Source organism: Ovis canadensis, chromosome 3 (assembly GCF_042477335.2).
Source record: "Ovis canadensis isolate MfBH-ARS-UI-01 breed Bighorn chromosome 3, ARS-UI_OviCan_v2, whole genome shotgun sequence".
Classification (NCBI taxonomy): domain Eukaryota; kingdom Metazoa; phylum Chordata; class Mammalia; order Artiodactyla; family Bovidae; genus Ovis; species Ovis canadensis.
Window position 1 is genome coordinate 219291310 of NC_091247.1, and position 23943 is coordinate 219315252.

The 23943-nt window shown below is 41.2% G+C and overlaps 1 protein-coding gene and 1 long non-coding RNA gene across 18 annotated transcripts in view; one reads left to right on the plus strand and one right to left on the minus strand.

Moving 5' to 3' along the window:
• Positions 1 to 412: 412 nt before the first annotated feature.
• Positions 413 to 2235, minus strand: LOC138437893 (uncharacterized). Its single transcript, XR_011256195.1, has 2 exons — positions 1909 to 2235; positions 413 to 1618 (listed from the first exon to the last, which is right to left on the minus strand). It is a non-coding gene; the product is annotated as an uncharacterized lncRNA (long non-coding RNA).
• A 184-nt stretch (positions 2236 to 2419) lies between these two features.
• The window catches only part of WNK1 (WNK lysine deficient protein kinase 1), a 127241-nt gene continuing 105717 nt past the window's right edge, over positions 2420 to 23943 (plus strand). For all 17 annotated transcript variants that reach the window (XM_069585886.1, XM_069585889.1, XM_069585892.1 and 14 more), the window contains exon 1: positions 2420 to 3985. In XM_069585886.1, coding sequence (XP_069441987.1) covers positions 3224 to 3985 — 762 coding nt within the window. In that variant the 5' untranslated portion in view covers positions 2420 to 3223. The remainder of the gene's footprint in view (positions 3986 to 23943) is intronic.

A 23943-nucleotide genomic window follows, 5' to 3' on the forward strand; every position in this document is an offset into this window, starting at 1 on the left:
TGTCTGAATCATAGGTGGCTTTCATTGCTGTCTAGTTACCAATGGCAGGGACCACATAAACATCAAATGGGAATGGATGGGAGCTAGAAAGAAACATCAATCAGGGTGAGAAAATAAACAGGGACTAAATGAGTAAAGAACATGGTGAGAGAAAATATAAACTTGTATTCTTATGGACCCACCTGCCAGGCAGTCCAGTCTCTGCTTAGAGCATCCACTGGGTTCTTTCTGGTACCTCTTGATGCTTTTTATATATGGATTACAGAGAGGTCGGTTCTTTACTGGACACCTGACTTTACAGAGAAAGGAAAAGAATGATTTGGGATATAATAGTAATGATTCATAGCAAATACCACTGAAAGTGGGTAGGTGTTAAAAAGGGAGCCCAACAAACAAGTGTGGTAGTAAAATATTCACGTAAACAGTTTAATCTTCAAATCTAACACTGTACCTGTTTTCCCGGTGAAGCTACCATTACACAAGTCGGAAAAGCCGTCATATGGGTTTTGAGTTAACAATTAAATTATTTACAATGAATTTAGCTGTTCCTGACTGTCGATAGGGCCTGGTGGTTGTCATGGGGCTTGTGTTCAATGCAGTGTGGCCAGAGCTTCATGGTCCAGTAAGTACGACCAGGTAGTAACAAAGGCTTTCAATGGCCGTTCACATAGAAACATCCTCATTTTTTATGTTGCCAAAACATGAACATTGTGAGTTACTGATCTCCTTTTGACTCACCAATTTATAATCAATTGTCTCATGTTTTAAAGTAGGCTATTTTCCCTAGTAAAAAGCAACAATTGCGTCAAGTTCTAAGGAGCTGCCTCAAGAAGTCCCATATAAGAGGCATTTCTCCCCTTTGCACCAAGTTTACAAATGAAGACAAACCACTTAATACACTGTAATGATATTTACCATTACCAAAGCAAGTGAGGGGATAGTCTCTGAAACAATGGAATGCGAACACTAAGACTTCAGTGGCCCCTACTGAACTGTTTTAAAATGTTCATAATCTGCTAGCTTCATGAAACCTAACAACCGCTGGCTTTAAAACAAACTTTTTTGTATACCTAAAGGGTAGCTTCTGATTAAAAACATTAAATAAAATAGTGTAACTGTTTTACGTATCAGATAAATCACTCTGGATTGTAGAGCCAGACTTCCCTCTCTCTTAAGTGGAGCTCATGCAGCTAGCTTTGGGCATTTGCTAGGAAACGAAGCGCTAACGAATCTTCCGTCCGGCTGCTTCCAACCGCTACTCTTCCAGTGTGGCCGCGCGGCCCGTGCGCTCCGCAGCCGGTCCGCCGCGGGCGCGGGGCCGGAGCCGGAGCTGGAGCCCGGGCGGAGCGCACGCGCGCTCGGAGCCGTTGCGCACGTTTCAGCGCTTCCCGCTCCTACCGTTGGGCTTAAGACTTTCAACCGCCGTCTGGGTCCGGCTTCCTGCTCCGTTGGGTGCCCCCTGGTGCTCATCACCTGCACCATCTTGAGTGGCGGCTGCGCGGAGCTAGGGGTCCAGGGAGCCCGAGGATGCTTTCGAGAAAGCCTCACGTCCAAAGCCGGGGTGTCGATCACACGGGCACACTCAGGCACCTCTAAAGGAAGAGGGAGGCTGTTTTCACTAAGCACCAAGAGAGACAGGAGCAGATTAAGTTTCATCCAAGTCAACTCAGCACCTTCAAGTTTGTGGTAAAAGCCGCAAAGATACGTAGACCTTGTTTCTTCTCGAACCCACCCCCTCCCGCGCGCTGTGCGCTTTTTCCGGGCGGAGTTCGCTGTGACCCTTGACTGCAGTGGGGCGGCCGGTCTCTGCGAGTCAGAGGATCTGTCCTGGGCTTGGAGCCCAGGATGCGGCCTTAAGTGCCGTGGAAGGGAGCTTCCCCCCTCCCCCAGCCAATCAGTGTTACGCACAAAGTCTGAGCAGACTGAGCAGAGGCCTGAGCAGAGGGGTCCGGCTCCTCCCGGCTCTCCGCCCACGCTCCGGTCGCGACACCGTATTTAAATAGGAACAGCAGCTCGTTTTCCATCCATGGCAATCCCAAGAGCTCGCTCTCGCCTCAGTACAGCATGGTGGGAGCCTCTCCCCTCTTCCTGAGTCCTTCTCCTGTTTTTCTCTTCCCTTCTTCCACAATTAATGCCTAAGTCATGCTTTTCCTAGCTAGCGCCCACTAAAGGATAAGGCTTAGCGACCCGCGGTGACGCTCCCATCCGCCTTCCAGAAGAGGCGGTTTCAAAGGGAACTACAGCTCCCGTGGGGCCTCAGGCTAAGCCACCGCAGGGCATCACGGGAGTCGTAGGCGTCTTCCTGCTCTGTCCCGTTCATTCCTCAAGGTGTCAACTACAAGTCCCAGAGGGTCTCGGGGCGAGACAGCCTGCGCGAGAGCCCCGCGAGCGGAGTGGGGGTGGGACGCCCCGGGCGGCGGGGGGCGGGGCCCGAGCGGGCTGTGTGGAGGCTTCAGATTCCCGGCGCCATTTAGCGCGGAGTTTCGCCGGCGGACGCGGCTGTTCTTCCGCGGCCTGTCTGCACTCATCTCCGTGACAGAAGGCGCCCGACCGGGTGACTGCCCTTACTTCTCCCGGCCCTCCTCGGCCCGGAGGAGCACCGGGCTCGGGCCCTCCCCCACCGGCTCTCCCTCCGTCAGCCCCCGGCCCCGGCCCGGAGAGGAAGGGGTCCGCCCGGCCCGGGGCGGGCGGTGAGGCCCGGGGCCGGGGGCCGCTCCTCCGTGTTGCGCGTCGGCTCCTCGCGTCGGGCAATGGGCGGCCTCTGAGGCCGTCCAGCAGGGCGGGGAGGAGGAGCGGCCGCCCGCCTGGCCGCGAGCCCCAGCGCGGCCTCGCCCGCCTCCGCGCCGAGCGGCAGCCGCTCGGGGGTCCAGCCCGCCCCGGGCCGCAGCGGTGGAGAGCCAGCCGCCGCCTCCTTGACTCGGTGCGGGCCGCCGCGCCGCCCCCATGACCGCGCGCCCCCGGCGCTCCAGTCCGCCCGTCCGCCGCTCGCCGCACGATGGGTGCGGGCCGTGAGGCGCCAGCCCCCGTGCCTCCGCCCCGCCGCCGCCCCCGACAAGCGCGCCTCGAGAGCCGCAGCGGCCGCCGCAGCCGGGCCCGCGGGCCCGCCTCCCGCTCGGGCCGCCGAGTCAGTGCCGAGTGAGGGGCCGTCGTCCCGCCGCCCCGGGCCGGCCCCCTTCTTCCGCGAACTCGAGCCGCCCGCCTCGCTCTCGCTCCCGTTCCCACAATGTCTGGCGGCGCCGCCGACCAGCAGAGCAGCGCGCCGGGCTCGCTGTTCCTCTCGCCGCCGGCGCCTGCCCCCAAGAATGGCTCCAGCTCGGACTCCTCGGTGGGGGAGAAACTGGGCGCCGCAGCGGCCGATGCCGCAGCCGGCCGGACGGAGGAGTACCGGCGTCGCCGCCATACCATGGACAAGGACAGCCGGGGGGCGGCCGCGACCACCACCACGGAGCACCGCTTCTTCCGCCGCAGCGTCATCTGCGACTCCAACGCTACGGCGCTGGAGCTGCCCGGCCTCCCTCTGCCGCTGCCTCAGCCCGGCGCGGCTGCCGTGGTCCCGCAGCGGAGTCCCCCGGAACCACCACGCGAGGAGACCCTGACCCCCGCCGCTGCCGCCCAGGTGGCCCAGCAGCCGCCCGCCGCCGCCGCCGCTCCCCTTGAGGAGCCGGTCGCCGCGGGCCCGGCCACCTCTTCGGCCCCGGGCAGCGCGGGCAGAGACCGCCAGGCTGTCCAGCCCGGCCCCGCGGGGAGCCGAGAGGAGCCTCAGTCGTCGAGAAGTGGCAGCGGCGGCGGTAGCGCCAAGGAGCCCCAGGAGGAACGGAGCCAGCAGCAGGATGACATCGAGGAGCTGGAGACCAAGGCCGTGGGCATGTCCAACGACGGCCGCTTTCTCAAGTTTGACATCGAGATCGGCAGGGGCTCCTTTAAGACGGTCTACAAGGGTCTGGACACCGAGACCACCGTGGAGGTCGCCTGGTGTGAGCTGCAGGTATACCCCACCTTCTTTCTCTTACAGTGCTGTGGGTCCCACATTTGGCTCGGCCATTTGGCCGAATTTTCCCTTTACGTGTCTTCCTCTTAACTGTTCGCTGCGAATGAGGGGAGGCCAACTTTCGAGAGTCACCAGGATTTGGGGTGTTGGCACAGGCGAGGCGTTAGTATTTGTAGCCAGAGATTCGCTCCTAGGGAAGGAGTGGTGAAAGTCATCCGGATACCAGCGCATTGCCTCCTCGTCATTGTTTTAGTGTCTGGCAGGAAACGAAATGAGCGGGGAAGTTTTTGAGTTCGGAAAGTACAGTCCTCTTGCCTTGTGTTCATCAGAGATCTGCAGTGATGAGCGGCTGGTGTGTTAGATGCGTGTTTCCATTCCTGAGAACAGGCTGTCTTTTTAAATTGAGAACGACCTTGTTCACAAATGACCTTCTTTTCGACGTATCTTAGTTGGTGGTCGCACCGGCATCTAATAAACTAAAAAAGGTTTCCTTCACTGGATAGTTTGAGACTAGAAAGTTACAGTTGGGTATTTGATATCGTTCCACCTAATGATGTTTAAGCAAGTTTTTGATAACCGTGAGCAGACGTTGTTACTAAAACTGGTGTATGTTTAGCCCACTCGCTGTTCTGTGGGTAATACAGGAGCTTATGTATGTGTGCTTTGAGGGTTGTAATGTCATTATCATTGTTTTAATCTTGTAAAACATTTTTAAGCTAAACTTTCTCAAGGGTGCAAATGAGTGACAAAGGCTTCATTTTTAACCTCTAGGAGATTTTCATGGTGTAAATAATGGTGTGTCATCCTGGTTGACAAGGATATAACGGGGTTTGAGCTACTTGTTGCTTGATCTGTAGCAGCTTGACTGAAGTTGTCTTCACCTATGTGTGTTCACATAAGTTATTGGAAGAAGCAGAGTTGAACTGAATGAAAAAACCACTGACATTATACGTGAAAAATGCCAGTATCCATATTCTTCTGGCAAAGGAAATGAACCAAGCTGAAATAGGATATGAAAGTACCTGAGTGATCTAGGAATTTATCTATTATCCGTGAACCAATACCTTAACATTTAACCTTTTGAATGTCACCTTCCAAATGACCAAGGTCGTATCAAGTGTGAAGGAAAATTAACATGTGGAAGGAAGTAAATTTAAAAAACTGATGTTTTTTAGGAATATAATTTCTTAAATTTTATAGTTAGTGATACAGAACTTCTAAAGGCATTGTGAAATAAAAACTACTCAATTTTGTAGTGTTTTAGAGTGGGGAAGGTGGTGGACCTTTTTTTTTTTTAATTGTCAAATTATAACTTTATTCCTTGGTCATTCTTACTCAGAAACTTAGGTCTGATTTGTTTTGGTTTACAGGCAGAGTATTACTTACAAGCAAACAAACACCTGTTACTTTTTTAATACCTAACTAAGGTGCTTATTGCTACTGACCCTGGATTGTGTTCTTTTATAGTTTCATATTTGAATAGGTGCTTTTTAATAATTTTTTCCCCTCAATTTGTTACCTTACTCTCAAGACTAGACCAAAATAAGTGTTGAGCACTTTATGGATTAATTTTGTTAGTTTCAATTTCTAACTTTTAAGACTTCTCAGAATGTATGTTTCTTTTGTCACCTAGAATATTCAGATAGTTTATTATCTTGAAACTAGTGATACAGTGGGGGGGAAAAAAACCTCAATTTGTCTAATGTCACAATAATTTTGTCTAAGCTTCTCATTTTTTTCCTAGAACTCATGAATTTTTGATTTTTGTTCTCTAGGCATGGTCATGGTTAAACAAAAGAATATCTTCTATGTATATAACATTGCCATATTATTTTTATGCTAGTTTGGAATTTGGCTGGAGAACCAAATGAAAATGCATTGTATGGTACCCTGCTTTGGAACCTTCCTTATATGATCCTACTTCTACAGTTTTCCATTTTTGTTTTTAAAATGTGATTATTTTAGTCCCAAGATCCTTTATAGCAGTAGTTGGACAGTATTTATGGTGTTTTGGCCAAAACACTTGCCTAACAACCTACTCAGTAGGTTAGTGTTTGAGTTATTGTCTTTGGATCTAAGTTAAAGGACAAGCCAAAGGATTACTAAGTCATTGGAGAAAAAATAAACTTTTTTCACTAAATGTATACTTACTACAAATTTTTCTTTAGGAAGACTGGAGAAATATTGTGTTAAGTTGCTGAGTTAAAAATGTCATGTATTAAAACTGGAAGAAATCTTAGGCTATTCTGCCCAGCTTCTTATTTGATAAATGAAGAACCTGAAGTTACAGAATAACTTACTTGTGAATGACTTGCTTGGGTTAAGGAATAAAATTAACTGATTAGGATCTAATAATTTGAGAAATGTTAAAGCATTTGTAGTCTAGTAGATGGTTAATTAGTCAGTCTCAAATGAAGCAGTTCTGTTTTTGATGTGGAAGTTACTGTCAGATTTTTGGAGAAATCTGATCTTGTAACCCTGGCAGATTCCAGACTTAGGATATGGGTAGTGATTTTATCACTTCAAATGGAGAAATACATAGGCTTTGGGGGATGAAGGATGGGTGGGTGTGGTAAGCAAGTCAAATTTGTTTCCATCAAGCCTATTTTTAGAGTCACAATATGCATAGTTATCGATTAAAACAAATACTGACTCTTAATATGTGGGTAGTACTTCCCTGGTGGCTCAGGTGGTAAAGCGTCTGTCTACAATGCAGGAGACCCAGATTCGATCCCTGGGTCAGGAAGATCCCCTGGAGAAGGAAATGGCAATCCACTCCAGTACTACTGCCTGGAAAATCCCATGGACAGAGGAGCCTGGTAGGCTACAGTCCATGGGGTGGCAAAGAGTCGGACACGACTGAGTGACTTCACTTCACTTCACTTTGCTACTACAGGATCTTAAGTGATAACTGAGATCTATTAAGATGCATATTTCCTTACCTGGTTTTACTAGGCAGGTGATGTACCTTAGTTTTACTTCTCTTTTGGCTTTATCAGAAAATGTTGTTACTGCTGGACTTTACAGAATTTACATTGCTCTTTTTAGGGAGAGTTTGTTTTTGTTTTAAAGAAACATAGCTTAGTTGCTCTAATAAAACATAATTATACACTGCGGTTCAAGAATGATTCATTTACTTCAAGCACTTTTCTGCCCATGCTGCTTCTAAATACAGAGTTCACTCAATATATTGATAAGATTGTTTCCAGATCTGCCTGAAAGGATAAGTCAAATCATAAATTTTGATGAAACTCCAAAATACTTAGTGTGTACTTTTTTCTGGCTTTTAAGCAAGTTAAGGCTCAGGTCTCATCATGAGTATATGATACCAATGTTTTATGAAAAGTTTTTTGATGGTGTAGAAATTTGTTCTGGTTCTGTAATTAAGAAACCATAACTTATTCTTTGTTCTTAACTAATTGAACTGTTATTCCCATTTTGAATAGTGAGGATTTTTCTTACCTTTTTAAATTTGTGCCACATTCGTTGGTTTTTAGGAATCTGTCCTACTAACTTTTAGTCTCAGAAACTAAATTTCAGAGAATAGTCTTCTGAGTCTTTTTGCTTTTAAATTCTCAGAGCCACTGCTTTGTTGGAGTATGGGCAAAATTCAGGTAGCTCAAGGGTAGCTGCTGTGCAAATTAAAGAATGATTGGTGACTTGTTTGAAGTAATCCTTTGTCCCTTCTCAACAGGACAGAATAATAATTACAGACAGGATAATTTTGGCTAGGTAAGAGTTAATTTAAAATATATGTAGATTTATTGTTTTAAGAAGTAACCTTTGTACAGGAGAAAGAATTATATTTAGGTTGATTTTTTTTTTAATATAGTTCTTTGTCTTAAGGGCTTAAATGGTTTCCATTTTTCTTAACTTTTTTCAGACCTTTAGTATCACAATTGTTTGTAGTGTAAGAACTTGCAAAGAGAGATTGTTTTTGTGTAAAACAAACTGGGAATCTATTGTTGCCTGGTGACTGAGTTCATTTCTTGACATTCAGATTTTAGTGCAAGATCCTGGTCATTTAAAGTCATCTTGGTTAATCCCTGTGGAAACATTCAACTAAAACTGGACTCTCATTTTCAGAAATCAGCTTGATTTCAGAAATCAAGTGTGTTATTTGTGTTTCCTGATAAGTTAGTATTTTAGATAAAGCTGTAAAAGCGGCAAGAATGGTTATGTTCAAATTGTAGTTTCTGAAAATGTTCATATACTGTGAAAAATTCACAATAATTGGTTACCAGGTTTTGCTATGCCAGTTCTGTATATTTACTTATTGTTCTCATTTTGTATTTTGTTTAGTCCTGTATTAAAAATCAAGTGTGCAGGATTAGGTGAGACTTAGCATGACCTGCACTTGGATTTGGAAAAGGCACTTTTTTTCTGCAGTATAGCACAGTGATTAAGAACTAAAATGCCTGACTTTCCATTCAAATCCTGGCTCAGCTAATGATTGTGTAACCTTGAGTAAACTTCTGTGTGTGTTCCTTACCTGTAAAGTGAAATGTAATGAGTGCCTATTTTACAGAGTTGTTGTGATGATTAAAGGAATTAGTATATATAAAAAACTTTGACCGAGCGTGGCACATATATATTAACTGTGAGGATGCAGCATCTTTTTTTTAGGCTACCTTTTTGAGGGTACTCATGAAAATCTTGATTTGTTTACATTTATACTTGAATAAAGTACAGCAAAACTCCATACTGTTGCTACCATTCTTACAGGAGAAATGTTGGAATTGAACATGGCGTCATCAGTGTTTTCAAATCCTTTAGCTTTACCTGTCCTCTGCCTAACTTCCTCTTGTTAATTTCATAACTTGTTGCTCCCAAATGGCAGTCTTTCTGAATGACTAGTTTCCAGAATTTGCTGAGATCTCTGCTCTTGGGATCATTCTTTCTTCACATTGATTAAAAATCATTTATATTCTTTGTCTATTCCATTAGTCTTTGAGCTCTTTGAAGACATAAGTAGATCCTCCATCTACTTTGGTAAGTATTAAATTTTTTCTGTTATTAAGTCAGAAATAGTTGTAGATATCAGGTTTTTTTCATCCATATTCCTTGCCTTTCATTGGTCCACAGTAGATTCTCTAATCTTGTATTTTGAGATTTCACTCTGGTATAATACAACACATGTAGCAGAAGCCAGCTCTGAGGCAGATAACTTGGATTCTGTGTTGCCCAGTTATCTGACCCTGAGTAAGGAACGTAACTCTGTAAGACTGATTTATTAGTAACATGTCTTATTGACTTCACAGAATTGCTGAGGAGCAACTGAAATACTATGTGAAGGTAGTTTGGAAAATGTAAAGTATGATACTTCAAAGAAAAATCCATTTCGAAGGCTATTAATTATCACTTGTTACAGATTAATTATTTTAAACTTCGTAGTTAGTTGGGTTTTAGGAGCATTTTGTTCAGTTTAAGGGTTTTATTAAATCTTAAGTTGAGTTTAAGGGTTCTATTAAATCTTAAGTTGAGTTTAAGGGTTTTATTAAATCTTAAGACAGCTTTTGGACTGAAAAGAAATTGCCAGAAGCTTTTTCTTAAGAGTGTTTTTGTTTGGAAGAGGATTATGCCTTTGACAACTGGCAGGCTTAATTTTGTGTGTGGCTTTAAAAAGATTGGTTATTGATATGTTCTTCAGGAGAGAAGAAACTTTAGTATTTGCTTGGTTTTGTAGTTGACTTCATTGTAGACTATCTCTACCTTAATTTGTATTAATTTAGCTTTTCGAGTGGGCTTTCATAAAGAATTTATTTAGTTTTTGATGTTCTGACTTGAGTCTTGGCATTGTAAGATTGACATATTACATGTGCTGTGCTAAGTTAATGTGCTTAATGATTTTTAGAAAAGAATCGCCAGATAAGCTTTGTCATCACAAGCAAATATAGTTTTCCCTGAAATTTAAGAAATATTAAGAAATTAGGATTTTAAGACTAATTTAAGAAAATGTTTGGAAATCTGCTTGGTATAATCATATTCAGGTTAGTTAAGAAAGCCCGCTGTTTTTGTAGATGCCTTTTGAGCTGCTAGGTTGCAGTTTCTTAGACCCAGATGATCTGTGTTTTTGGTCATTGTGTACCTGGTGAATGGTGTTGAGTTAATCGGGCACTAATATATAAACCAAACAGTGAGAAGTGAAGTGAAGTAGTGAAGCACAGCATTACTGTTGTGCACATTGTCTCCATTAGTTAATAGAAGTAAACATGTTGTTTGAGGTAATGATAGGATTCTCTTCATGGCTAATGGTTTTGAGCCAGACACCATGATGTGCAGTCACCCTCCATATCTGCGGGTTCTGCATTCACAGATTCAGCTAATTGTAGATGGAAAATATACTGGAAGAGAGAAATACCAGAAAGCTCCAAAAAGCAAAAGTTGAGTTTTCTGTACTTGTAGCAACGGTGTGTATTGCATTGTGTTTACAACTATTTATATAGCATTTACATTGTGTTAGGTATTATAAGTGCTCTGAGATGATTTAAAGTATACGGAATATATATATAGATTAAATGCAAGTAATGCACCATTTTATAGATGGGACTTGTGGATCCTTGGATTTTGTTATCCATGGGTGGAGGCTGGGGAGCATCCCTGGAACCAGCCCCCTGAGGACCTTGAGGGGTGACTGTATTCATCTCTGTGGATTTTCTCTCTGCTTGGATTGGTTGCTCATCCTGGGTTGTGGTAGACTTAGGAAATGCAACATAACATCTCTTTAACATACTAAAGAGTTCGTAGACATTATTGTATTTACATGCTCTTTGAACTGTCCACACACCCTTCCCACACAAATACTCAGCTGTAGGCAGTGGAGAGAATTTGAAGCAGAGAAGTAGATTTGCATAAAGTTAATTGTGGAGAATTATTTAAGGAGTACGAATATGTAGAGTTTAGTTTTATGTTTGAGTGTGAGATTTCTAGGGCCGGAACTAAGACAATAGAGGAGTGCAGTTTAAATATTTAGTAGAGAAAATGAGCAGGGTTTATTGATGAAGTGGAATTTGGAGGAAAAATGAAGCACAGGCGAGAGGATGGGAATAGAAAATGGTACTGTCAACTGAGGGAGGGAATAGGAAAGAATGGAGGGTTGGCCTTTGAGGGGAAGGGCTGTGGAGATGCATTCAGTTACATAATAAGTGTGAGGTGCTTGTGATACCTCCAGGAGGAAGTTCAACCAGGCCACTGGATACATTCCTGAAGCTCAAAAGAATGGGTCTGAGGTAGAAATAGAGGCTGTCTGTATTAGTCATAGCTGGAATAATGGAAGTAAATGCAGTTATCTAAGGAAAGGATATATATGAAGAGAAACAGAGGAAAAGACAGGGAAGAATAATGGGCCTAGGGCAGAGTAGCAATAATTAAAGGGTGGGCAAAGGAAAAAGGAGCCCAGGGAGACTAAACAAAACAGCAGGAGAGCAGAACAGAGAGAAGAAAATTTCCAGGAAGGAATATAGCAGAGAAGTCCAGTTAGCATAGTAGCAGTTGTGGAGAGTGGATGTTAGGAAATGTAGGAAAAAAATTGTGGAGATAAGTATAGGCTGTTGAAATTGTTTACTGATTTTGGCTATTAAGTCATTCACAATATTCTGAATGGTACCTAAATGAGAGGGGAGGTTGCATAAGGGGGTGCGCACATAAGTATCTCTTAAGTCTCCAATAATGTCCAATAAAGTTCTTTATCCATAAAGCCTTATGTGGCTATTTAAATTTCAGTTCAGTCACTCAGTTGTGTCCGACTCTTTGTGACCCCATGAACCACAGCACACCAGGCCTCCCTGTCCATCACCAACTCCCAGGGTTTACCCAAACTCATGTTCACTGAGTTGGTGATGTCGTCCCCTTCTCCTCCTGCCCTCAATCTTTCCCAGCATCAGGGTCTTTTCAAATGAGTCAGCTCTTTGCATCAGGTTGCCAAAGCATTGGAGTTTCAGCTTCAACATTAAATTTAAACTAATTAAAATGAAACAAAAACTTTAAACTTAATTCTTCAGTTTTACTGGCCATATTTCACGTGATCAAAGCCATGTGTGGCTACCATATTGGATGGCACATATAGAACATTTCTATCATGGCAGAAAAAATTGTGGGTTAAGTTGTGCTTTAAGAAGCAAAATAGTTTTATTGAGATACAATTCACAGCACAAAGAATATACAGTGTGATGCTTTTATAATTGAAGTTATACATTTAAAAAGCTGTATTCTATTAATAAAATAGTATTTCCTTTTTTGGAAAAGATATACAGAGGATATTACCACAAATTCACATGCTCATGCAGAATTAACAATAACTAATGTTATGTCATATTCGCTCTAGATATTTGATGATCTTACAGTTTGAGAAAAGTGGAAGATTTGCAGTGAGTTTAAAGAGTGGCTGAGGAAGAAGGGCATGGCAACCCACTCCAGTATTCTTGCCTGGGAAAATCCCAGAGGAACCTGGTAGGGCATGGTCCATGGGGTTGCAAAGAGTTGGGCATGAATGAAGTGACTGAGCACTCATGCACGAGGGAGGTTAAGAAGTAGAGACGATAAGAGTAGGCCATTTCTTTAGACAAGTTTGAACAAATATGGGGCAAGAAAGATTGGGTAAGTAGAAGGTATGATCTTGGAGAACATGGATAGATGAGGAGGGAAAGGTCTTTAAAAGTTCAAACATTGAAATATAATAATTTGTCTGCTTTCTCTGCCTCAGATAAGAGTCTGTTCTAAGCCAGTTACTGTTTTGGTTTTGGTTATTCTTCATGGATAGTTAAGTCAATCCAAAATAGTTTTTCATACTTCATGTGTTGTTTGTCGACTAGTTTCTATAATACTCAATTGTTGGGCGTGATGTACTGATTCTTAAAACAGCTTGTTTCTCTCCATAGTTAGTCTCTGGCATTAATGCTGCATTTGCGTGTTCATCTGGTGATACAGACTTTATTATGGGGCATCTCTGAAATGACTGTCTTTGTGTGTCACTTGAGGAAGCAGATTTCACATGAAACTATTACAAGAAGGATTTTTAATTATTACACTATTTCTAGAATGTGGTTGAAACGGACATATCTACAACAAAAAGCCTAAATAACTTCTTTAAGCCCTTGTCTTTTTGAAGAAGTGTTCTTTGCTAATTAAATTAATCTGGCAAAGTATTAATAATTACCAATTCTTACCTAATAGGATTTTTTTGGTGACAAGCATAGTCTTTTTGCCCATAGTATATTATTTGTAATTCTCAGAGGAACAGTACAACTCAGATTTTTAAACATTTTATATTTGAGGAAACAAACGCAGGTTTAATAACATGTTTAAGATCACATGGCATCTGAGTCCTTGTTTTTTTCCACTGCAAAATATTTCAGTTAGACTAGGAAGAAGTTTGAGTTATAGTGGAATTGAATTTTTTTGTTCTGTTTAGCAATTACAATTTGTTATTGAGCAACTTACACCTTTTATACTTTCAGTTCATGAAGTAAATCTCCATTTCAGTAGCCGTTTAACCAGTTTACGTTTGTAGATGCTATAAGGAGGGAGATGGTGTGTTTATTAACTTGGTGTATCCCAAGTTTTTAGATATTACTTACATTGTTATGATATAGAGCATCTGTTTATTTTTTATTACTTTTGTTTATTTTTAATTTTTTGGTGGCTCCCTGCGATATGCTGGATTCTAGTTTTCTAACCTCGTATCAAACCCACAGCCTTTGCAGTGGAAGTGTTGAGTCTTAAGCACTGCATCACTAGAGAAGTCCCTTGAACGTCTGGTTTAGACTTCAATCTTTGAGAAGGGGTATTATTTTTAGTGGCACTGTGTATCACACTTCCACCTAATAGAGACAGATTGATGGTTACAGTGCTGCTATGTCCTTAGCCGTGCAGTCATGTCCAGCTCGTAGTCAAGAATACTGGAGTGGATTGCCATTTCCTTCTCTAGGGGATCTTTTCGACCCAGGGATTGAACCCAAATCTCTTGCTTGGTAGGTGGGTTCTTTACCACTGAGCCACCTGGGAAACCCCTATAGTGTTGGTAAGATCTGTCTGTCTGTTGAAAGTCATGAGTTCACTTTCATACCTCCAGTTCTAGAGTTCTTTCTAGCTTTCCCCTTTTCCATTTATATACACACCCTACTTCTGAGAGTGACAAACTTGCTTCTTGTTATCCTAAATGTATGTATGAATTGGCATAACCTAGAAATACACATGTGGTCTTTGTTCCTGATTCCTAATGGAGCTCCTAAAAGCCTTGAAAGTTCCAGAAGGATGGGAGTATCTTTTGTTCTAATGAGGTGACTCTTGACTGACTGGCTCAGAGATAGCTTCAGGGTAGGTGCTGGTCACCAGGAAGACCATGCCATGATTAGAGGGTTGGAGCTTTCAGCCCTTCTCCCACCCCCAACTTCTGGGAGTGGAGGAGGAGAGGAGCTGGAGATTGAGCTACTCATCAATGGCCAGTGATTTACTCAACCATGCCTAAGTAGTAAAACCTCCACAAAACCCCCTGATTAACAGAGTTTAGAGAGCTTCTGGGTTCACAACCACTTCCAGGTGCCCAGGAGGGTGGTACAATGTAGAGGGAGGGCATGGAAGCTGTATGACCCTCCTCAGAGGCAATACCTTGCCCTGTGTATCTCTTCTGTTTGGTGGTTCCACTCTGGCAAGTTCTCAAACCTGAGAAAGGGGTCATGGAAACCCTGGATTTATTGGTTGGTCAGAAGTGTAGGTGACAACCTGGGACTTGCAGCTAGTGTCTGAAGTGAAGGCAGTGTTGTGCGACTTAGCATTTGCGGGGGTCCCTGCTGACTCCAGGTGGTTGGTTAGTGTCAGAAATGAATTGAATCAGTAGGACACCCATTTGGTGACCAAAGAGCTAAAACATTTGGTGGTGGTGTGAAAAACACTGTACAGTTGGTGTCAGAGAGTTGAGAATAAAAGAGTTCAAGATAGCCAGTCTCTTAGCTCCTCTGGGTTGAGGTCCCTTAGGCACCCTTCTCACTCCAGCAAGGCTATTTGAAAATTAATTCACTTTCTGTCCTTCTATATTCTCTCTGCTGCTGCTTTTGGGGATATGGTACTGCTTTTTTTGTTTTTTAAAGCCTACAGTAAAACAGGTGACATAAATTGCTATGAATTTGCTTTGTAATTTAGAAGAATATTGCAGTAATCCAGGAGAATTTTTCCTTCACCCACATTCATAATCATTTCCTATAAATACAGATAATGTCTGTATTTAATTTCTACTAGGAATTAATTACATTAATTCCTATTAGGTTGGTGCAAAAGTCATTGCAGTTTCAGACATGAATTTTAAATCATTATAACTGGGCTCAAACACATCTTTATTAATCTAAATAGGAAACATTACAGTTAGCACGTTTTTGCCAGTGAGAAGTTTATTCCTGTAGCGTAAAAACAAAACAAGACCAGGAGCTGACTGTGGCTCAAATCATGAACTCCTTATTGCCAAATTCAGACTTAAATTGAAGAAAGTGGGGGAAACCACTAGGCCATTCAGGTATGACCTAAATCAAATCCCTTATGATCATACAATGGAAGTGAGAAATAGATCTAAGGGACTAGATCTGATAGAGTGCCTGATGAACTATGGACGGAGGTTCGTGACGTTGTACAGGAGACAGGGATCAAGACCATCCCCAGGAAGAAGAAATGCAAAAAAACGAAATGGCTGTCTGAGGGGACCTTATAAATAGCTGTGAAAAGAAGTGAAAAGCAAAGGAGAAAAGGAAAGATACCCATTTGAATGCAGAGTTCCAGAGAATAGTAAGGAGAGATAAGAAAGCCTTCCTCGGCGATCAATGCAAAGAAACAAGAGGAAAATAATACAATGGGAAAGACTAGAGATCTCTTCAAGAAAATCAGAGATACCAAGGGAACATTTCATGCAAAGATGGGCTCAATAAAGGACAGAAATGGTATGGACCTAATACAAGCAGAAGATAGTAAGAAGAGGTGGCAAGAATACACAGAAGAACTATACAAAAAAGATCTTCACGACCTAGATAATCACGATAGTGTGATCACTCACCTAGAGCCAGACATCCTGGAATGTGAACTCAAGTGGGCCTTAGGAAGCATCACTACAAAGCTAGTGGAGGTGATGGAATTCCAGTTGAGCCATTTCAAAGCCTAAAAGATGATGCTGTGAAAGTGCTGCAGTCAATATGCCAGCAAATTTGGAAAACTCAGCAGTGGCCAGAGGACTGGAAAAGGTCAGTTTTCATTCCAGTCCCAAAGAAAGGCAATGCCAAAGAATGCTCAAACTACTGCACAATTGCACTCATCTCACACTCTAATAAAGTAATGTTCCAAGCCAGGCGTCAGCAATGCATGAACTGTGAACTTGCAGAGGTTCAAGCTGGTTTTATAAAAGGCAGAGGAACCAGAGATCAAATTGCCAACATCCATTGGATCATCAAAAAAGCAAGAGAGTTCCAGAAAAACACCTATTTCTGCTTTATTGACTATGCCAAAGCCTTTGACTGTGTGGATCACACGAAACTGGAAAATTCTGAAAGAGATAGGAATACCAGACCACCTGACCTGCCTCTTGAGAAACCTGTATGCAGGTCAGGAAGCAACAGTTAGAACTGGACATGGAACAACAGACTGGTTCCAAATAGGAAAAGGAGTACATCAAGGCTGTATATTGTCACCCTGCTTATTTAACTTCTCTGCAGAGTACATCATGAGAAATGCTGGGCTGGAGGAAACATAAGCTGGACTCAAGATTGCAGGGAGAAATATCAATAATCTCAGATATGCAGATGACACCACCCTTATGGCAGAAAGCGAAGAAGAACTAAAGAGCCTCTTGATGAAAGTGAAAGAGGAGAGTGAAAAAGTTGGCTTAAAGCTCAACATATAGAAAACTAAGATCATGGCATCTGGTCCCATCACTTCATGGCAAATAGATGGGGAAACAGTGGCAGACTTTAATTTTGGGGGCTCCAAAATCACTGCAGATGGTGATTGCAGCCATGAAGTTAAAAGATGCTTACTCCTTGGAAGGTAAGTTATGACCAACCTAGACAGCATATTCAAAAGCAGAGACATTACTTTGCCAGCAAAGGTCCATCTAGCCAAGGCTATGGTTTTTCCAGTAGTCATGTATGGATGCGAGAGTTGGACTATAAAGAAAGCTGAGCACCAAAAAAGTGATGCTTTTGAACTGTGGTGTTGGAGAAGACTCTTGAGAGTCCCTTGGTCTGCAAGGAGATCATTGGGAGGACTGATGTTGCAGCTGAAACTCCAATACTTTGGCCACCTGATGTGAAGAGCTGACTCATTGGAAAAGACCCTGATGCTGGGAAAGATTGAGGGCAGGAGGAGAAGGGGATGACAGAGGATGAGATGGTTGGATGGCATCACCGACTCAATGGACATAAGTTTGGGTAAACTCCAGGAGTTGGTGGTGGACAGGGAGGCCTGGCGTGCTGCGGTTCATGGGGTCACAAAGAGTCGGACACGACTGAGTGACTGAACTAAACTGTAGTGTAAAAATCCAGGCTTCAGGATTCAGCTAATTCTTGGAAAGCATTTTTTGCCTCCTCTGGTTGTGGAAGCGTTTTCCCTGAAGAAAGTTGTTGAGATGTTTGAAGAAGTGGTAGTTGGTTAGCAAGAGGTCAGGTTAATATGGTGGATGGTAGCCCAGGTGATTCAACTTTTGAAGTGTTGGTTGTGCCATGTGTGGTTGGTGGTGTTGTGGAGAAGAATTAGGCCTTTTCTGTTGACCAGTGTTGGCTGTAGGTGTTGCAGTTTTTGGTGCATCTCATTCATTTCCTGAGCATATGTCTCAGATGTTGTGGTTTCACCAGGAATCAGAAAGCTGTAGTGGATCAGTTGGGCAGCAGACCACCAAACAGTGACCACGACCTTTTTTTGGTGCACATTTGGCTTTGGGAAGTGGTTGGAGCTTCTTCGTCCAGCCACTGAGCTGTTCATCATCGATTGTCGTATACAATCCACTTTTTGTCGCGTGTCACAGTCCAATCGAGAAATGGTTCATTGTTGTGTAGAATAAGAGAAGATGACACTTCAGAATGCTGACTTCATTTTCTGGTCAGCTCAGGAGGCACCCACTTACCAAGCTTTTTCATCTTTCCAATTTACTTCAAATGCCGAATGACCATAGAATGGGCTGAGTTCTTGGGCATCTGCTCTTGTGAGAGGATCAGCTTCAATGACAGCTCTTAATTGGTCGTTGTCAACTTCCCATGGCCAGCCACTGTGCTTCTCATCTTCAAGACTCTAGTTTCCTTTGCAAAACTTCTTAAACCACCACTGTACCGCACCTTTGTTAGCAGTTCCTGGGCCAAATGTGTTCTTGATGTGAGTTGTCTCTGCTGCTTTATGACCTGTTTTGAACTTGAGTAAGAAAATTGCTCGAATCGCTTTTTGTTTAACATCATTTCCATAGTCTAAAATAAACGGCAAGTTAAAAGTCTGTAGCAAAAAAAAGAGAGAGAGAAATGTGCATTAAAATAATGTATAACATAGCCACATTTATTTAAGAATGTATTCCAATATCAAGTGGCAAATTTCAACAGTGCAAAAAATGGTGATTACGTTTGCACCAACTTAATATTTAGTGTTTTTTTCAATCTTTTTCAGATGAAAATTTAGCATCCAAATTAATATATTCTGAGTATAAAAAAGAGGTTCCTTGGTGGCTGTATATAAAAAAAGACTCATTGGATTTTGAAGACTTTATATTTTTTTTAAAGTTAAAATATTCCAATTTTAAAAAGTGATTACATATTAAAATGATAATGTTTGGGTATACTGAGGAAATAAATATTACTTTTTTCTTTTTAAAATATGGCTACATGAAAATTTAAAATTGAAAAATTGCAGCATAGTTCACATTATATTTCTCTTGGCTACCACTGACCTAGACTGTTCTGTTAAAATGTTGTAAGAGAGCTGATGCTGCAGTAAATTAAGTTTACTGCTTCCTTTTTAAAAAAATATCTTAGCACCTTCCTTTTTGTGGTTTCTTTCATTAGCGCCCTTTGCAAAGCATAATTCTTTTGCTCTTGCTGAATACAGAAATTTGGGGTTTTAATGTCTTTTCTTTTTGGCTTGTGGTGCTTTTAATATCTGATTATTATGAAAATTGGCATCTTAGTTCATTAAAATTTTATCTTGTCTTTTGTTATTTACCAACATGTCTATATCAGAAATACTTCTTGTGATCTTACTCTAAGTACTTTATTTAGTTGTTGCAAGGAGAATGTTAGAAGTCAGGTTTTCAGCAAATACCTTGAAATATTTTCTGTAAATATTTTATTTCAAATAAAATGCGTGTTTGGATGTATATTGAATGTGTAAACTTGCTGCTTTATTTATATTCTTTGATAATTGATAGCCACTGTGGTTTCTTAAAGTTGTTGGCTAATTTAGTGTCCATATTCCTAGTTTAATGATATTGATAAATAGGTTGCATTGATTTATTGGTATCTTTTGCTTATAAAAAGAGACATTATTTATGGTTCAACAACTTATTTGCATTAAGTTTCTCCAGAATACTTAATGTTTTGACTAACTGTTCCCATACAGTAAAGAAGGTTGAAAAGATTAGTGAAGATGTAGCTACTTGCTTTAATAAAGTTGTAAAATATTTGAGATAGCAAGACAAAGCTTTTCAAACTCTGTATGGTAGTTTAATGACCATGAAAACCAGTTTTCCTTTTTGTATAAGGACGTTTTGGAAGTCACTTTTTAGAGCTACCTGTTAATTTGATTTGGCTCAGTTATCTGAATTATAAGCTTCATTGATTTCCACCATAGATTTTACAACCTTCCTTAAATCACAGACAAAAAAAAGGCTTACAAGAAAGTTTTATAAAAGTAATACATTCTCATAAAAATCGTAAATTAGAGGGCAGAGAGGAAATATAAATTACCTGGAATGTGTCACTTCATCTACTGATAAGCATTGATTGTTAGGATTTCTAACAGTCTAATTTCTGTGTGTTTGATTTTTGTTTTTATAGCGGTGATCATATTGTATGGTCCTACAGTTTGCTAGTTTCATTGCATAGCAGAAACGTTTTCCTTAAACATTTGAGGTTTTTAGATCAACCAGCAAATTCTGTTCATAGTCATAATTGGTGTGTGTGTTAATGTCGCTGTTAATATACTGTTAAGGTCACATAATTTTCCTGATTTATATAGAAAAGAGCATTTCTTATGTCAAAAATTTGAAATTTTAGATTAAAAACTACTAAATATTTAGATAAACATATTATTTGTGCACTGTTACAATTGTTTTTGATACTTTTTAACCACTGTATCTGTGGTAATGACATCAGTTTTGGAACTCATATTTTAATCGTAAGTTAGCATGTAAAACACTTGAATTCTACTTGAGTATGTATTAATTTTTCTTAATTCTCAATAAGAGAAAATCAGTTAGGATGTTTGGCTCACAAATACCTACATTTAGTGACAGCTAAATCTCGGAAACCGATCATTGATGGATTTGATCACTCTGAACAGAAGTTTAAAAGTCACGGTTGATACATTGCAAAGCTGATTAGTTTTTCACCTTCAGCCTTTGTCAAGAGATTAGCAGAGAGTTCATTCACAGCCTCTTATGATTTTGGGCATGGTCAGAGTATTATTTTAAATCAGGCATTTGCTTCTAGAACAGTTACTATGGTTGAGAAGTTTGTAAAAGTTGAGTATTAGGGGCTTTAATAACAGTACATTGAAAGTTCTTTGAGGAAGTTTAGTTTTGTACATTGACTAAATTACAGGGGAAAAAGCCTTAGTGTGCTTTTTTTTTTTTTTTTTAAAATTCCTACCTACTTCAGATAAATCTGCTTCCTTTATTTAAAGTTTTAGCAAAGTCTACTCCCAAGCTACTGTAGAGCTCTACAGAGAAGTTTTTAAAGTACAGGAAATTCTTAATGCATTTAAAGTGCACTGCTTCCTAATTGTTTTTTCCATTATACAAGTTGTGTATGCTCAAAGACATCTTAGAGGATAGGGAAAAATTGAAACTAAAATAACCCTGCCGAAATCCCATCACTAAAAAAGTAATGCTGATGTATCATTTTGGAATACTTTCCTTTTGTTTCTCCCTGCCCAAGGTGGGTTTTATATTTATTCAACAAATATCTACTGATAAATTCTTATGTGCCAGGTACTTAGTTGTTAAATAGAGGAAAAATCCTGCCCTCCTGGAACTTATGTTCTGCTGGGGTCATAGGTGTGTGTGTGGCCATCCTGTTCACTGGTATAATTGCTTTTGCTTCTTAGTACTGCTGCATATGCTTTTGTGATGTCAGTTTCAGAACTGACATTTTGATCCTAAGTTAGTACAACACTTGAATGACATGCTCCTTTATATTAAGCCTGGAAGTTTCTTTTGAAGGCCAAGTTACAGGGACTGCTGGGTAATAGGATCTTCTCTAGAATTTTCTGAGGCAAAGTTACCATCATTTTCTCTCCTTACCAGCTCACCTCCCAGTCAGTATAGTGAAAGTGAAGTCGCTCAGTCATACCACTCTTTGTGACCCTGTGGGCTGTAGCCTACCAGGCTCCTCTGTCCATGGGATTCCCTAGGCAAGGGTACTGGAGTGGGTTGCCATTTCCTTCTCCAGGGGATCTTCCCAACCCAGGGATCGAACCCAGGTCTCCCGCATTAGAGGCAGACGCTTCAACCTCTGAGCCACCAGGGAAGCCCCAGTCAGTATAAGGGTACTGATGATGGTCTGGTGAATCCTCCTATCTCCTTCTTTCCCTCCCAACTCTACCTCCTCAAACTCCTTCTCAGTGCTTTCTCCACCCTTGCTTCTGGTGTCTCTCTTTGGGCTGTGCTTTCTCAAACAGAACCCAGTTGAAGGGGTTGTCTTCTAATTGCTGGTTCTAAAATAACACAAAAGACCTGGAGGCTAGGGACTTCAAAGGCTGGGAATTGAGGCAAAGAATTTACCTATTGCTTTGTAAACAAAACACGAATTAATATCTCAGATTTCACTGTTCAGAACTATTTTCTTAGTATTAAATTCAGAAATGGAATTACTGGTTCTGAGAGTATGAACATTTATGTACTTTCTACACATGGTGAGATTATTTTCCAAAAGAGATTTGGTGACCTCAATGATAACTTCACTGCCCTTATTATCATGAAACTCTCATTGCTTTATATTTTATGTCTTCAGAACTTGACTTTATTCTGTTTTCTTCATTACTTTTTAATTGTAGCAGGTCTTCCCTCTGAAGTTAGGTAACTATTTCTAATTTCTTATTTTTCTTTTCTTAGTATTAAAATTCGTTGTGTTGTTGTGGACATATTTATACTATAGTATTAAGATTAAAATTTTAATTTATACAGATTTTGACAAATGTATAGCTTCTCATCAGTGTTTAAAGTTTTATTTTTGCAATCACATTAGTGGTTATTTCCTCATTTCTATTTTCTTTCATATAGTATTTAGAGAGTAAATTAAGGCATTGCTTAATGTGATGAGTGGCACATCAGGTAATACTTTTGGGACAGTGATTTTTAATTCAGTTTGCTTTAGATTTCTGTGTTTTTATGACAAAGTTGTGTTTTCATTAGCAGTTCCTTCTAGGGTCTACTTTTTATCGACCAGGCACTATGTTTTATATACACTCTCCTTTAGTTCTTGTGACACATAGAGATCAATCACCATTTGCAGGTGAAGAGACTGGAAAGTAAATAATTGGCCCAGATCACAACTGGCAAGTGATGGAAGTGGGAGTTGAGTCCAAGTCATTCTTGTTTCTGTTTTTTTCTTTTTGTTCTTGTTTTAAAAGCCAGTATGTTTCTCTTCAAACGTTATAATTACCTAGTAGTGCACATTAAAATGGATACTGTAGGTTGTCTATGTGTGACCCAAAAGCCAAATTGGTAATTTTTCAGTTTTTAACCTGGCATTTGATGTTGTGTTTTAAGTACATGAGGTCAAAGTTGAATCTCAATGTTTTGTTCTTGCTTTGTATGGAATTTGTAACAGGGCAGGCGCTTTGGGAGAGAAATTACTTTTTTTCCAAGGACTTTCAGAAGGCAGTAAAAGCAAATGGGATTTAGAAAAGAATATGGACTATAGAAAATTAATTGGTAATCCTGTATTTGAGAGTCATAATTGTTGACTAGAATGCAAAGACCTAGTCATACAAAGTAGGTGCTCATTCAGAAGAAATGTAGACGGTAAAGGCTTGGATTATATGACCATAGATGGCTCAGCAGTAAAGAATTGGCTTGCCAGTGTAGGACACAAGGGTTTGATCCCTGGGTCAGGAAGATCCCCTGGAGGAGAAAGTGGCAACCCACTCCAGGATCCTTGACTGGGAAATCTCAGGCACAGAGGAACCTGACGGGCTATATAAGGTCTCAAGAGTCAGACGTGGCTGAACAACTGAGCATGCATGCACACAAATATAACATAAACCCAAAAAAGTTGACATATTGTGACTATCATACCAGGTGAGTAATTTGTTAAAAAGTGGTTTGTTGAAATTGGAAGGAACCACTCTATGTGATTAAGGTTTAGGATTATGAATGATTTAATAATGTAGGACAGGACATACCCACTTTATAAAGAGATTAATATAACCAAACTATGGAAAAATAAAAGATTTTTAAAAAAACACTATGAATATATATTCTAAACTACAGAACAAAAATTTTAAATTCTTAGTAATACTGGTAGTAGTCTAGTAACAGGAGAAGGCAATGGCACCCCACTCCAGTACTCTTGCCTGGAAAATCCCGTGGACGGAGGAGCCTGGTAGGCTGCAGTCCTTAGGGTTGCTAAGAGTCAGACACGACTGAGTGGCTTCATTTTCTCTTTACACTTTCATGCATTGGAGAAGGAAATGGCAGCCCACTCCTGTGTTCTTGCTTGGAGAATCCCAGGGACAGGGGAGCCTGGTGGGCTGCAGTCCATGGGGTCGCTAAGAGTCGGACACGA